The 16,423-nt window shown below is 33.2% G+C and overlaps 1 protein-coding gene across 1 annotated transcript; it reads right to left on the bottom strand.

The window, feature by feature from the left end:
- Nucleotides 1–3,295: 3,295 nt before the first annotated feature.
- Nucleotides 3,296–16,421, bottom strand: LOC132557731 (uncharacterized). The gene is made up of 9 exons (XM_060222251.1): nucleotides 16,222–16,421; nucleotides 15,132–15,222; nucleotides 14,823–14,910; nucleotides 14,403–14,567; nucleotides 13,893–14,060; nucleotides 6,655–6,693; nucleotides 5,389–5,517; nucleotides 4,458–4,776; nucleotides 3,296–3,724 (listed from the first exon to the last, which is right to left on the bottom strand). Exons 1-9 carry the CDS (start codon nucleotides 16,419–16,421, stop codon nucleotides 3,370–3,372), a joined length of 1,554 nt encoding a protein of 517 aa, XP_060078234.1. The 3' UTR covers nucleotides 3,296–3,369.
- Between the last annotated feature and the right edge of the window lie 2 nt (nucleotides 16,422–16,423).

Below are 16,423 nucleotides of genomic sequence, written 5' to 3'. Positions count from 1 at the left end.
TTAGCTACCTGTTCACCAGTTTTCTCTCTAGATTTTAATGGAAACAAGGCTAGCAAGTCTTCATTGTCACATCCAAGTTTTACATACAAATAAACAGTTAAATACTAGTTGATATGCTTAGTAGTTCACTCATAACTACCCTGGTTCTATTTTGGAGAACCTGACATTATTTCAATATGACAAAGAACGAAATGATTGATACAAGTATGAAGTAGCAGATGCTATTCTTACAGAACATGGTCTTAACTTAAAATTACTTAAAATTTTTAACTTCAGATCACCAAAGGCTTTGTAAAATGAAAAATTCTCAAGTTCAATTCAACAATTTCTTATGAACGAAAATTCATGTAATATCCTCCATTTGTAAAATTCCATGAATTTGAACTTTCTGTAATAGTCTTACATTTTACTGCCATTCTCTGACACCTTGTTTTTCACGCGTACATATAGAAATTCTCTGAGAACTGTTAATCACAATAAGGAGTCTTCAGTGACATCATTTTATACGCGGGTCAGAGTTGGTGTATTGCTAACATGTAAATACTAGAAGTTTCAACACTGCATAGGGTATAAAACTATTGTAGAATACTAGTAATAGGCCTAACAAAGGCACTTGTTACTTGTTACAAATTTGTGATCATCCTGGACAGTTATTATGGGTGTAAGGCATGTGAGCCTTTATGTCCCTAAACATACAAGGAGGAGAGGACGTTCTATATTCAGTTTATTTACAACATATATATGGAAATTAAGAATTAATTGGTAATAGATTTTGATAGTCATATCACAGCAATGTACTTAACATATATCACAGGGAGTTTGGACATAAGAATTCATCTTGTAAAAATACACATCTTCGAAACAAGTTCTAGTACAAAAAGCAATCAATATTTAAAACATACCATAGCTATACTAGAAACCTTGGGAGGCAAGGGTCAAGGTCGCTACTGCAAAAACAGCATATTAGACTAATACAAATCATAATGATTGTATGGTAGCTATCAAACACAACTTTGGTTTAGTTATAGTGTCCAGTTTTTAATTACTACTGTGTGATTATCTATAAAAAAGAAAACATCCAAACAACAAAAATGAAAAAAACAACTATATAAAAAATGACCTGTATATACCAAAAAAATTTCAATATTGAATACAAATATATATTCATAAACTGATCATTTCTGTAAAAATACAATTCTGTAGTTTACTCTCATAGTTCTATTATGGTATTAGGACATTATTTTTCACAAGAGTTATTTCCCTTTACCTATTATAAACATATGCTGTAATGACAAATATCATTTCAGAGATGCTATATCAAATGATACAGAACTCTTCTGAAATGGAGATTTACAAGACAGTTATATAAGATATCTCCTTAAGATTGAAAGATATATAAGAATATCAAATGTTTTGTTGTCTATCACACATAAGAGATAATATCAACACTGTAATGATAAACTAAACTCCATGATAACTGGCATATGTTCCACAAAAAATAAGGATTACTTAAAAAAGATTTCATATTCCAGGTGAATATTCACATTTTTATAAAAATTTGATTTGATTTTCTTTATGATTTTCGTGGATGACAGGACTTTGAAAATATCAAGTATAAGTAGTGAATATCAGTTAATACATAATATATGATCACCACAATGGAAATCGATGAGACAGACAGACAGACTGCATAGGAATACCAACAATAATGTTTCTAGACTAGTACACAATGCGTAACCATACACAACTCAACATGAAACATTTCTATTATTCCCTTATATATGGCACATAACATATTTTTTATTACAGATCAAATAATTTTTTTGAATTTTTTTTTAATGAATAACAAATATATAATATTGTGCTAAATTAAACTTGAAAATCTTTTTAAAAAACCAAGATCTTCACTATGACAAAATAACACAATAAAATCAACACTAAATTTGTTTTGAAAAGTGTTGCTTGTCATGATGATATCCTGAATTTAGGCGGAAAATAAGTATCAATAATTAAAATAAATATTTTTGCATCATAGACGTTTTGATTAACACTTCGTTGATATTGATCAATGTGCATAGTAAATATCTGAAACTAGGAATCTGTACAGTTCGTTTAATCACTTTCTTCATTTTTCATGAAATACGGAGCACAATAAATAAATCTATTAAAATTTGGTTAATTTGTGTTGATCACATTGAACAGGACTAGTACACATATTGTATAAACACTACCAATTAAATTCCCATACTAAAAGTTTACATACAAATATCGTCATTCATTCAAAGACAAAACTCCTCCAAGTCTACAATTCCTTTTTTACAGTAAAAAAAAATATCTAAATTTAGATACAAAAAAGTGAAAAATCATCATTAGTACCACAATTAACTATATACTTGTAAATGATTTTACAAGTCATGATAAAATCCGTTTAAATTATCCCTGATTTCACTACAGAGCAAAAGCATGAAAGGCATTAACATGATTGAACAGTATAATCACCTCTACCTCACCCTAAAAATCTCTCACACAATATGTAATAACCTGATGCATCAAAAAAGTAGTTTTCATTCATCATAACCACTATCTTGTATTAAATCATTCATCCATAGACTTAGGTATAGTCTAAACTCCATGATTTATCAATAACCTTAGAAAATATGTAAATCTATATACTTGGTTGATATTGTATTTTCTATGGTTAATAAATCCAGATATGGACCTCAGCTGATGTTTATAATGTGTAATGTCACTAACCAATCAAATCAAAACATTCATACAAGTAATTAAAGCCTATAAATTTGAACTGATATCTATATAGCTACCTCATCTGGAAAATAATTTACAAAACAAAAATCCAAATAACATTCAATTATTGGACCCCCATTTAAAGCAGAGTTATGTCCCCTGTTTTTCCATGTAAAATTATTAACACTATAATACATGAGAGCCCTTTATGTCACTTAAAATACACTCAGCAAGCTTTTATCATTAAAAAACCCCCACCGAAACAGATTAGCGTAATACGATGACACGAGACAATTGTCCTTATCACTTGTGCATAAGCACCCATAATCCATCCCATAATTTACAGCCATGTATTTCAGTAGTTTAGATTTGGAAACCAACATGAAACATGTTGCTCTAAACTCTGTTCAACAACTGTACTGGATGAAAGGGAAACAATCCAGATTATGCTAAAATCATTGATATATTTTATCGAAGATGAATTCTGAAATTCTCTTAAGTGAAAATTAGTCAATTTCAACTTCTTTTCCTCAACAATATTTACCCTTGATAAAAGTCAGAGAGGTGCAAGCTAACCTTTATAAATGAAAAGCTGGATATTTAATGCAAGATATAAAGTACAGTTTAAGCCTGTGAGGTTTTCTTGCTTTTTCTACCAATTCTACCAATGTCTACATCACTAGCCTCAGAATCACTGAAGGTATTAGGATTAATCTCTGGCTGAACATGCGTTGAAGTTTTGTTCTTGGTTCTACCTTCTGACCAGCCAGATTCCTTTAGTTCCGAGCTGTCGGGAAGGACGTTAAGAGGTACCTCATGAGTTTTCGTGGGAGCCTCAGACTCGCCATGTAATTCCTTATTCACTTTTTTCCTTGATTCCTTTCCACTCTTCCTCTTCTTTTTAGATTTTGATTTGGTGATAACTTCAGCCGGTCTTGAACCATCCAGAGGTGCAAGCCTTCTACTTCTTTTTGTGGTGCTGTTAGGGAAAATAATGTCAAAATCAGTCCAGTTTTTTTTTCGTTTTGTTGTTTTTCTGATAAACTTGTTATAGAGGATGAGAAAGTGAAATTTGTTTTTCTCAAAAACAATCTCTGTAAGACTATAAGAATCTCTACCCTTGTTCACAGGCAAATCAGGATCTATACAGGTGTAGAACTTGGGTATATTGATACAATGGAAAATATGAACCATTTCTGTTGAGAGGCTCTCAAGGAATTTCACTGACATAGAAATCAATGCTACAAAGTCACTGAATTATTTAAAACATAAAATCTATAATGTTCCTCTGTTCACAGCGCCTTTAAATGGGGAGGACATACAAACATTTACAGTGTAAACAAATTACATATGATACTTTGTCTAAACTGCAATAAGCAGACAAGGTCAACCTACAGCTTTGTATTAATTTCTCATTTAAAATCAAGAAGTGGATTTAATTTACTTCAGGACAATGAAAACTTAGATTATTTGCATTTTACTGAAAGCAATGTGTATAGATAGGCTTATTAAAAAAAAGGTTTATTGTAAGATAAATAATTTTACAATTTAAATACTCTTTAAAATATAAATAAAGTATATGTTTGAAATTTTCGTGAGTGTCAAGATTTTAATGTAAGGTGTATCTGAAACATTTTCTTTTTATATGTTATTGATTTTATAAAGATTTGAAATGGATAACAACTACTGTCAAGGTCACATTCACTACTTACTGTCCATCTGTTAGGGATTCTTCATACTTGCGTAGATGTATTGAGGCGGCATAACTCTCATTTTCCCTTGGATACCGCACATACTGTGATGGAAGGTGTTGGTAGTGCCTGGGAGACATTGGATCATCCTCATAATATGACGTGTCGTCATGGTAATGATAACTCTGTCGTTGGTAACGTTTGTCGTTAATTGGTTGAGCTCCCCTCTGATGCCGTACTTTGTTGAGTCGTCTTGTTATGAAGTCAATTTTTGCCTCTCCAAATCGGCTTTTTTGTGTTAATTCATCTGGGTCTACATCGTTATAGTTCAAAAATGATACTGTAAGAAAAGATAAAACAAAATTTAAAAAGTCATGTAAACGATGTGTTTCTTAGTCGTGTTTCACACGGTGTACAACAAAGCTAGTCAATAGATTTATTTTCAATTATTAAGGTTCCTTTCAAAGGTAATTAACATTGTAGGTGTTTTGGATATAGATACACGAAACTAGCCAAGGAGAGAAGAAGAAAAACAGCCTACATCTGACAGAAGATCACAAGATACATGTAAAAGAACTTGGATCAGACTCGAATGTAGCAACAACAATCTTATAGTTAAAAATATCTGTACAGATCCATCTTTCAATGATCTGTGTATTAAACTGTGGATAGTGATGTTATATTTGTTATAGGTCAGTACTTACATAAGTCAATCATAGCAGATTTTTAATTGAATTTAACATAATTATTGGAAAAAGTCAATTATGACCTCAAAATAAACCAGACATGAAGTCAATGTAAGGACAATGAAGAGGTTGCTTTAACAGAACATTGACAAAATTTAGGCACAATTAAAAATAATATGCTGTAGTAGTGTAGTAACCATACCTGGTTACCTTAGTCTAGTACAAAACCAAGTGTTACACGTACCTACAATATTTAACCCACTTACTTTTTTCTTTACAAAGACATACTAAGATGAAGATGACCAAGACGATGAGTATCAGGAAACAGAGGACGGCTATCACAATGACAATGTCGTCAGATAATCCCTCGTCAGCTGCCATACTTCTTCCTGATGCTGAAACAGAGTAGTGGACATTATAACATCACAGAATAGGTGACATTATCACAAAATTGCAAGTGCAATTCACAAACATTCTGTCAGCTGTCAATTCGCAAACATTCTATCAGCTGTCAATTCACAAACATTCTATCAGCTGTCAATTCATAAACATTCTATCAGCTTTGTTCACAAACATTCTATCAGCTGTCAATTCACAAACATTCTATCAGCTGTCAATTCACAAACATTCTTTCAGCTGTCAATTCACAAACATTCCATCAGCTGTCAGTTCACAAACATTCTTTCAGCTGTCAGTTCACAAACATTCTATCAGCTGTCAATTCACAAACATTCTATCAGCTGTCAATTCACAAACATTCTATCAGCTGTCAATTCACAAACATTCTTTCAGCTGTCAGTTCACAAACATTCTATCAGCTGTCAATTCACAAACATTCCATCAGCTGTCAATTCACAAACATTCCATCAGCTGTCAGTTCACAAACATTCCATCAGCTGTCAATTCACAAACATTCTATCAGCTGTCAATTCACAAACATTCTTTCAGCTGTCAGTTCACAAACATTCTATCAGCTGTCAATTCACAAACATTCTATCAGCTGTCAATTCACAAACATTCTTTCAGCTGTCAATTCACAAACATTCATCAGCTGTCAGTTCACAAACATTCTATCAGCTGTCAATTCATAAACATTCTATCAGCTTTGTTCACAAACATTCTATCAGCTGTTAATTCACAAACATTCTATCAGCTGTTAATTCAAAATTTGAGTCTCATCAATGTTCACTATGAAAACATGAATATTTATTACACAGTGTGCATGCTGTGTAACATGAAACTCCATTCACAAGGTTATTTAAATGAGGCATGACCTAGAATCCAATCAGTTATTTACAATACAGGGTGTAAAAATCAGGTTCTCACAGACAGCAAGTTATCAAAAAAGGAAAAATTCAGCTGGAATACAGATCTGAATTTCTTGATAAGGCAAAAAATCTTATTTGGTCACCGACATTACATTTGGGTGTTTTGGTTGGCAACTATACTTTATCATATGAATGGTGTTATATTTGAAGTGACAGTTTTGTGTGAGAGTTTGGTAGTCTTTACAATCTTACCTAAGTTGTTGCCTTCGTTGTTGTCTGCCTCAGTAGATGTCAGATCAAGATCTGAAAAACACCACAACATTAAGTAAATAAGGAACCTTTCAGATTATGCACTTAAATCATGTCTAATTGTAACAAGAGATCCCACAGGGATCTTGGCACCCACCATTGTTTGATCTTTACTTAATCTCTCAAAGTTGGATCTTTTCCTTTTATTTTCTCATCTTTGTATTTATTCCTTAATTTATAAAAGTTGAAAATTCCTCTTAGGATATAATATGGAATGATAATTTTAACTGTCAAATCATTTTCTTTTTTTCTGATCAGTACAAAAATCAAAAGGGGACAGTTAAGGACAAAGTGTAACCCTTATATAAAATCCTAGAAAGATCTCGATATATTGTGATAAAAATCTTTCCTAATCTTTCCTAGATACAATATAATGCCAAACAAATAAATATGCAGCATATAGTTGCTGAGCTACAGGTCAAGAATGTGTTATTGTCATCAAACTGACAAGGCCGGTTTTAATCTTTAATTTTGATTAACGCAGGGAAAAAAGAAACTATTTGGTTGATAGTGTTTCCGATCCACTGCAGTAAAAGTCAATAATTGTCATGTTATTTTCTGCTTTTGATTAATGAGTTGTGTATGTATCCGCCATACAGCAAATATATTAACCTTGTATACGACAGGTATAACACATAATGCAAATGTAATTCTACCTTCAATTTAATATCTGCCAAACAGAATTAATGATAGGATATTCAATATGAGATTATGCCATGAAAAACATACGCAATATACACATATTCAATATCATACTTTCAGAAACGAGACATAAATACACAAACTTTCCACAGATCCTGAGTGACATTGTACGATTGTTGTCGTACTATGTACAGGGTATATCTATACCTTTGACAGACAGAATACTTCTGATAGTGTCAGATATATATTATTAACTCTTTATGATTATCTAAGTAGAAAGCTGAAGAAATCTTTGATTTTACAGGCAGGGTTCCAAGTAAATTTTGTCATACAAAAAAGAGTACCAGCTGTTTTGTGATATCTTTCAAGAACAATAATTTTTAAACCAGATTGTTTCCCTCAATTTTAAGTCTCAATCTCTGAGATTTTTGTCGTTTCTCTTAACAATTGCTTTTAAGTATTTGATATAATTTTATAGAGAAAATCACTACCATTATAATATTGAATTTCTGAAAATTAGACGAAAGCAGAACCTTTGATTTTTGTGATAAAACAGATGTAACATGATTTCACATCTATATAATGTGAGGCCCCGATCACGTATTGTAGCATACCAGGCTTAGAAGTTCTATTCTTAGTCAGGGGTTATAGTATTAAGTAAATGTGTTGAGTCTTTGTCGGAGATTACTACAAATATATAGAGTCCTTTGTTATCATTTCTAACACAAGAACTAAGAAGTTCTCCAATAGTTGTGTTACTATCATCTATTTCAAAAGCACGGCCAACACTTCATGTGTATAACACATCTCTTATTGTGTATGGGACCATTCAGGGGTCCAAGTCGATGAGGAAATGAAAAGTAGTTTATGATAAAAAGAATCGCCAGTAAAATATAAAATTAATAACCGATATCTGCTGTAGTGTAAGAAGTTCACACCTGTACAGGTACACAGCTTCCTCGACAACTGTTCCATGACTGTTTAAACAGAGCTGGCCTTCTAGTTCTAAGTCAATACTACATTCTACATTTGAAGTATTTTGTCTTTAATTTCATGAAACAAGATACTGTGTAATAATTCTGTTCACAATCATATATTTACATTATACGATGTATAACACCACCACATTATCAGTTTGAAATTTACAAGCAATCAAGAATGGTAATTCAGAATTCTTGACTTAATCCTGAAAGATATTACCATGGTGACTAGATAAGTGAAATTCTAGGAATCTGTTTGGTTGTTTAGATACTACACCAATATAACTATACCCTAGGTCTCACTGGAATAGCACTCGTACTTATGGGAAACAGAGCTAAATGCTAGCTCTACTTAATAACATCCCTAACTTTCCGAGATGTTGGGCGGTAAAATCTGAAGGATATCTTGTAAAATGATGGATGTTTGCTGTGTCCACTATGTGACTTAACTATGTCTACATATTATGAGTGATAAAAAATGGATGTTCACTTACTTAGTAATGAATCTTTACACAAAAATTTGAAGTGAAATGTTGATATTGTTGCTGTCAGATAATTTTCAATAAAGCTTCCCTGACATTGTCAAAGAAATAAAGACAAATTTAATTTGTTTCTTATATCTATATAATACATGTGATACCTATATAATACCTGTGATACCTATATAATACCTGTGATGCCTATATAATACATGTGATACCTGTATAATACCTGTGATACCTGTATAATACCTGTGATACCTATATAATACCTGTGATACCTGTATAATACCTGTGATACCTATATAATACCTGTGATACCTGTATAATACCTGTGATACCTGTGATATCTATATAACACCTGTGATACCTATATAATACCTGTGATATCTATATAATACATGTGATACCTATATAATACCTGTGATACCTATATAATACCTGTGATGCCTCTATAATACATGTGATACCTGTATAATACCTGTGATACCTGTATAATACCTGTGATACCTGTGATATCTATATAACACCTGTGATACCTATATAATACCTGTGATATCTATATAATACCTATGATACCTATATAATACCTGTGATACCTATATAATACCTGTGATATCTATATAATACCTATGATACCTATATAATACCTGTGATACCTATAAAATACCTGTGATACCTGTAATACCTATATAATACCTGTGGTACCTGTGTAATACCTGTGATATCTATATAATACCTATGATACCTATATAATACCTGTGATACCTATAAAATACCTGTGATACCTATAAAATACCTGTGATACCTATAAAATACCTGTGGTACCTGTATAATACCTGTGGTACCTGTATAATACCTGTGATACCTATATAATACCTGTGGTACCTGTATAATATCTGTGATACCTATATAATACCTGCGATACCTATAAAATACCTGTGATACCTATAAAATACCTGTGATACCTATAAAATACCTGTGGTACCTGTATAATACCTGTGGTACCTGTATAATACCTGTGATACCTATATAATACCTGTGGTACCTGTATAATACCTGTGATGCCTATATAATACCTGTGATACCTATATAATACCTGTGATATTTCACCACTCTTGTATTTAGCTTAATAGTGTACCATTTTTTTAAGGATATGTTGTGTCTAGTGGTTCCTGAATACAGATCAAATACACCTACATCACACCTTGTCAGGATACCCCAATTGTTTATATATATAAAGTATTAAATTTCATGTTTTTTGTAACATCAAAGTAGAATCCATGTATTTCTAGGTACCACCATATTGTTGGAACATCATTCTATGATTATCCAGACCCAAGACAAATCTCTACCTACGTAGTCATCAAATACATTGTATCTGGATAAGTAACAAACAGTTTACCTTAGAATAATAGTCTACACACGTGACACAGTGTACACGATTCCTGTCATATAGTTACCATGACGATACAAACATACACATATGCCAGGACACTGATTTTATGATGTACTATAATGGCACATTAAATAACATTTTAAAAATCAAATCAATAAAGCTAGTAGCAGTGGGATAACTCACCATTAATTCAGTGCGTTATGACAACGGAATATTTCCAATAATCCCCAGGCTTGTACACAGTACCCTGTCCACATAACGCGTGTAAACAGAGACTACTATTTAAAGAACACAGGTCTGTCATTCCCCATATACACAGGTAGGTATAGCACTGGTAATACACCAACGGTGACAGTCGTCAGGTGGGGTTAAAGGTTAAACCAATCATGCGTGGTTGCTTCAATAAGTGATCGATGAACAGGATATTTAAATAGGGATATACCCGCTTAAAGTCATTATCAGCACAAATGGTATTTCAGTATGGTCAACACGGTTTCTAGTGGAATTCTAGATATTTCATTTACACTGAGAATCTACAGCTGTTTTTGCATTTTTTTCTGTTTTCTTTGTTTACTTAATCCCTGACTGTATTCCCAGAGGAATTTTCAGTATAATTATGGATTTGAAGATGACACTATATTTTTTATTTGTATGTCTAGGCCAAGTTATTTTAGGAAATTCTTTTCTACCTTCTCAAAGGTATTTCTTTTGTATTCAATTTCTTCAGTAAATGAAAGTTGGTTACAACAATGCAAATGTGTAGCTGGGTACAACTATTCTTTACCAAATGACGTACATGTTCATTCTGTAAATGAAAATATTAAATATAAAAAAAGAACACAACAATAAAATAATTAAATATTAAAAAATAGATCATATCAGATTTCAACATGAATTCAGAAAGAATAGATAACCCCAAAACTAAAGGGAAGACAACTTGAATCAGTAGAAAAGCTGAAGTTAGTTGATTTTTTGACAAGCCAGCTATACATAAGACCACTCCGGCCCAAGTCAGTAGCCGAGTTACCTGTACAGGTAATTCTATAATAACAAGGTGAAATAGACATTTAATTAGGGTCTATCGCTACTTTGTAATCTGTTACAAAGGCAGCATTGAACTATACCTATACAGGTATAAACCTTTTGTGTAATAGTGTTTAACGTAAACAGTTGTTGTCGAGTCCACACAAACACTAAGATCAACGTGTAGTGTCACAGGAGATAAAGGAAGACACATTTAATAGATCCCTAAATGTTACAATGTAATTTGTTTGTTTTGCTGTCCAAACGATCATCTTATTGAAGAAAATGTCTTATCATTTGTTTCAAAATCCAATCTGTATGATACTGAAAAATTGTGACAGGATTATTTTGAATGTTTCAATGTAACTGCAAAGGACAACACTCTTTACACAAAAAATTATTATCATTACAATCATCAGGTACAGGTATTCCCCCAACTGTCTTATCTATAATTCTAATTGTTTTTTTATATTTGATTTCTTTTATAACAAAGCAAGTTATTTCAACTTATACTAATCACTCTTATTGTCCTATATGTATTTCAAGTGTATAAGATGTCTTACTGTAGGGGGAAAACCAGAGTACCCGGGGAAAACCAGAGTACCCAGGGAAAACCAGAGAACCCGGGGAAAACCAGAGAACCCAGAGAAAAACCAGAGTACCCGAGAAAACCAGAGAACCCGGGGAAAACCAGAGAACCCTCGGGAAAAAAACCAGAGTACTCAGGAAAACCAGAGTACCCCGGGAAAACCAACATGACAGGACAGGTGACCCTTCATCTTTTCAAATTCTTCAGGGAATCAAATCCCAGACAGCTAGGTGAAAGGCAACCGTGTTACAACTGTACCATCCAATCACCCAATTATAAATGTTAAAGAAACTGACGTTTTAAATAAAACACATTCCATCATAATTAATTGTAATGCATTTCCTAATAATTCATTACATAATTTCCATTATTATTCTGTCTGATTTTAAATGATTTATTTACTTTGAACTTTGAACTGATGGTAATTGTCTCCCTTGTTACAATTGCAACCAAATGACAGTGGGTGTTTTTAAAGTAGTAACATTGTAATAGCCATTCTTCAAAACCTTTATATATCTATTTTCAGTATAACTAGACAATATCTCAATTTAGGCTTTAACTATAACTTTCAGTTTAAGGATAACTAATAGCTCCTGCAGATCTCTACATACCAAATTTGGTCAAAACTTGATGAAAAAGTAAAAAAATAGTTGAAAATTAATTTTGACATTCCCTAATACTTCTATTTACAAAGTTAAGTAAAAATCAGACAAAATCTAAATTTCAACCCATAAGAAGTCGCAATTTGTCTCAACATAGTTGTCATGACACAAAAAACTATATAGTTATGTTTGACATCGCCTGATGCCCCCTATAAACCAAATTTGGTCAAAATCAGATAATATTCAAATTTTGACCAATAAGAGGCCAGGATTGTATTACCATAAACATTGTTTATGAAACAACACCTAATGTTTCTTACTATAAGTTTATTATATGTTCCAGAAAGGTGTTAACCAAATTTCAAGACAACTGGATACCTGGAAATGGCTATTTCTCAAAATGCATAGCCAGACAAAATTGAGTTTTTGTTATATGGACGGATGGACAGATGCACGAGCTGATTCCAGTACGCTCCTCCCCAACTATGTTACAGCGGTAAGATAAGTTACAACATTTGACTAAGTTTTCATAAAACCAAAATTTCGTGTGAAAAAACCCACATGCACTTGATTCCTACCATTTTTGTGTAGTTTCCTTGAAATTGGTCATATGTTTAGAAAATATCCAGACATTTTATTTCTCATGGAAAGACAGATGGACAGACTATGCATGCATAGGGATTGAAGGGCAACTGCAAATGAAATTTGAAAATGAACCATGTCATGCTTCTCAAGATAAACAGATAACAAAACCTGTTATAGGACAGAACAAGAGGCCCAAGGGGCCTTAACGGTCACCTGAGGAATATATGTCAATAATCTGGGGATTTTAAAATGTTGCAAAAATGTAACAACACTTGTGCAGTACCGTGTATAAAACATCTGTACCAAGTTTGAACATGATCCACCCAGTGGTTCTTGAGAGGAAGTCCAAAATTTCTAAGCCAAACAGAGGCCAGGGTGGCCATCTTGGATTTTGAATCGCCCCAAAAAGTTAAAACTCTCGCCAGGACCTTGTGTAGAACATTTGTATCAAGTTTAGACATGGTCAACCCAGTGGTTAATCTGACTGTTGGTTCATGCGAAGAAGATTTTTAAAGATTTACCTAATTTTACCCCCTTTTTCCCCCTCCTGGGGCCCCGATTGGAGCCACACCCTTTTTCTTTGCGAACTTGAAGTGCCTTCCCATGGGGATGCTTTGTGCCAAGTTCGGTCAAAATCCATTCAGTGGTTCTTGAGAAGAAGTCGAATATGTGAAAAGTTAACAACACACGACGCACAACGCACGACAACAGACTCAGGTGACCTAAAAACTGACAACAGTGAACAATATACAAAGGGTAATTAGAACATCTTATTATGGTGAACTTAAAACTTTAATATATATATATATATAAATGGGACAAATTATGTTTTAACACACAAGTGTTTATTTCTATATGTTCTATTTAAAGCCAAGAGAGATTTCTTCAACATACCAATGCAGTCTTTGCTGTCTTTTGTACCAGAGGAAGCAGTTGTCAGATCCAGACCACATTCTAGACAGTAGAAAGATCCATCAAGTGGCTGGTAGGTACCTCTCGGACAGGCAAGGCACGTCTTTATACCGTCACGGTAGTCATAGTAATGTCCGCTGGTACATTCAACTGTAAACAGGAATGAAGTCAGTCCAACATAACATTTGTGGGACACTTAACCAACAAGTAGTAAACCAGCACAAAAACTGAAACTCTCTCTTCTAACACAATATACAGATTTTAGTGTATACATCTAACACAATATACAGATTTTAGTGTATACATCTAACACAATATACAGATTTAAGTGTATATATCTTCTAACACAATATACAGATTTTAGTATATCTATCTTCTAACACAATAAACAGATTTTAGTGTATTTATCTTCTAACACAATATACAGATTTTATTGTATACATTAAACACAAAATGAGGAGAACACACCTTTCTGCTGGTCTGTAAACTTACTGTAACAGTTAGAGATGGAGGTTGTCCCCTGACCCCAGGTCGTTGGGGAGTTGTCAGGGCACGACTTACAGCTGGTCTGTCCCCACAGGTTCTGATAATGACCTTTGGCACATAACTCACATGTCTTGGATTGGAATGAAAAGTATGTCCCTTGTCCACATTCAACTGTAGGAAAAAATCCCTAATAACATTCAAAACTGAATAATGAAGGAATGACCCTGATAACGCAAAGATTCTCAAAATTCTCCAGTCACGGCAAAAATACCTCTCTGACTTAAAATTTATAAAATGTGAATTCTGAAAAAATGAAAACAGTGGAGTGATATTGGTACTTAGAACAACTGATCCTAAAATTCTTGATTTAACTGCAATAATAAATGTTACATCATTATGTAGTTGTTCCGTTCAAAAATAACTGACCGCAGTAGTTTCCCACCACCTGGTGTCTGTCCAGACAGGAAGGCCCCTGTATCAGGATATCTAGTGACATCACGTCGGCAACAGATCCCTGTCAGACAAAATAAACAAAAAAATCACTACAGTATAAAATACACAACACTATTCACTTCTACCACGATTATTATAGAATTCTGTCCCTGATCTCGTATCTTAATAAGCATACCCTAGGTACATATATCATTGAGATATAAATATATATTTCATCACATTCTCTATCTGGATGATATCAGAGATAAGCTCTTAATATGTTATGAACTAATTATCATTTACTTGTATGGTCAACTCCTTGTTGTCTATGGCTGCTGCTAGTAGTTCAGAAGGTGTGGAGGCTGTATTTGTGATGGAGTTCTTTATATCTCCCCTAAAAAATATACCAAACTCATCGCTTGTATAAGGCATTTACACAATTACTGCTATTAACACATTTGTTTTCTATTTATCTTCAACATTATGATAAGTCTTGTGATGACTTTGCTGCGAAATGTTTCAATGGTGACATCACAACTTCATAGTATTATACAATAAATACAGAGTTGCAGCAAAAATGTTTGTTGATAAATCAGACAACGAAGGCAATTTCTCAAGATCGTCAATGAAACATTTAATATAAGTTTGCACATTAATTATACACAGATTATTCTTTATTTTATTGACGTATTTCAAAAAAGTTAAACAGCAAATATCGAACTCATTTAGCTTGGGTGCCTTCACAGATTGTCTACACACAGATATAGGGCCTGACATTACATACAGTTTACTTAACAATTTCTCCATCAGTGTCTGTACTGTTAAATATTAACGAAGGCCCTTGTATGCTGACCAAATTCTTATAGTCCCAATATTACCTCTTGTAAGTTACACAAAGCCATTAACATCGTAAATAAGCATGGCAGCCATTCTAGAATTTGACCTATGACCCGATGGCCTATCAATCCAAGGATACAAAAGGCTTCCATTATGGCTTCGAAGTCACCGCGAAAGTCCAGAAGATATTATTGTGAATCATTTTCAAAGGTATAATTAATTAAATTCCTGGGAATGTTATTATTATTTCAATATATTTATTATATGATTGCAGATGACAGTTCTGGATTGATCTGTTTCAGTCACAAACTCAATACTGTCTCGTACTTGTGTACTGGCACCCTTCCCGTTTTATTTCATCCTGCCAAATTTTTTATGCCAATTCCAAATTTGCATCTCTAAAGGCATACTTTCATTCCATATATAGCAAATCATTGGAATTTGAAAACCATTTCAATAAAATATAAAAGTTTTTTTTTATTTTCAAAAATAATATCAAAATGAGGCTCCAAACCACATTTGGAATATGCTCTGAATATTTTTAGGAGTTACTTACGGTACAAGGTGAAGCTGAACATTCACCCCAATCTTCCTGGTATCCTGACACTCCACATCAGTAACCTCATTGCTGCAATCTGACTGCTCACACAAACTCCTACTCCACACAAAATTCAAAGTGCTCAAAGACGCAGTCAACTTTGCCTTCAAAGAAGGTGTGTCAACGCAGGTCTCAGGAAGGTCAAAGTTCAATGTCATGG

This window comes from Ylistrum balloti, unplaced genomic scaffold (assembly GCF_031769215.1).
Source record: "Ylistrum balloti isolate Yb309-2 unplaced genomic scaffold, AGI_CSIRO_Ybal_v1 Utg370714, whole genome shotgun sequence".
In the NCBI taxonomy this organism is placed as follows: domain Eukaryota; kingdom Metazoa; phylum Mollusca; class Bivalvia; order Pectinida; family Pectinidae; genus Ylistrum; species Ylistrum balloti.
Note: the sequence above shows the minus strand (reverse complement) of the source record. Positions and strands in the feature narration are given on the sequence as shown.

Bases quoted from the DNA above. Each gene is read 5' to 3' on its own strand.
- LOC132557731 (XM_060222251.1), bottom strand. From the start codon at position 16,421: ATGACATTGAACTTTGACCTTCCTGAGACCTGCGTTGACACACCTTCT. The intron at 14,061-14,402 runs GTAAGTTTACAG...TCCTGTTTACAG, and splicing joins CTCCATCTCTAACTGTTACA to TTGAATGTACCAGCGGACAT. The intron at 3,725-4,457 runs GTAAGTAGTGAA...TTTCCCTAACAG, and splicing joins GAATCCCTAACAGATGGACA to CACCACAAAAAGAAGTAGAA.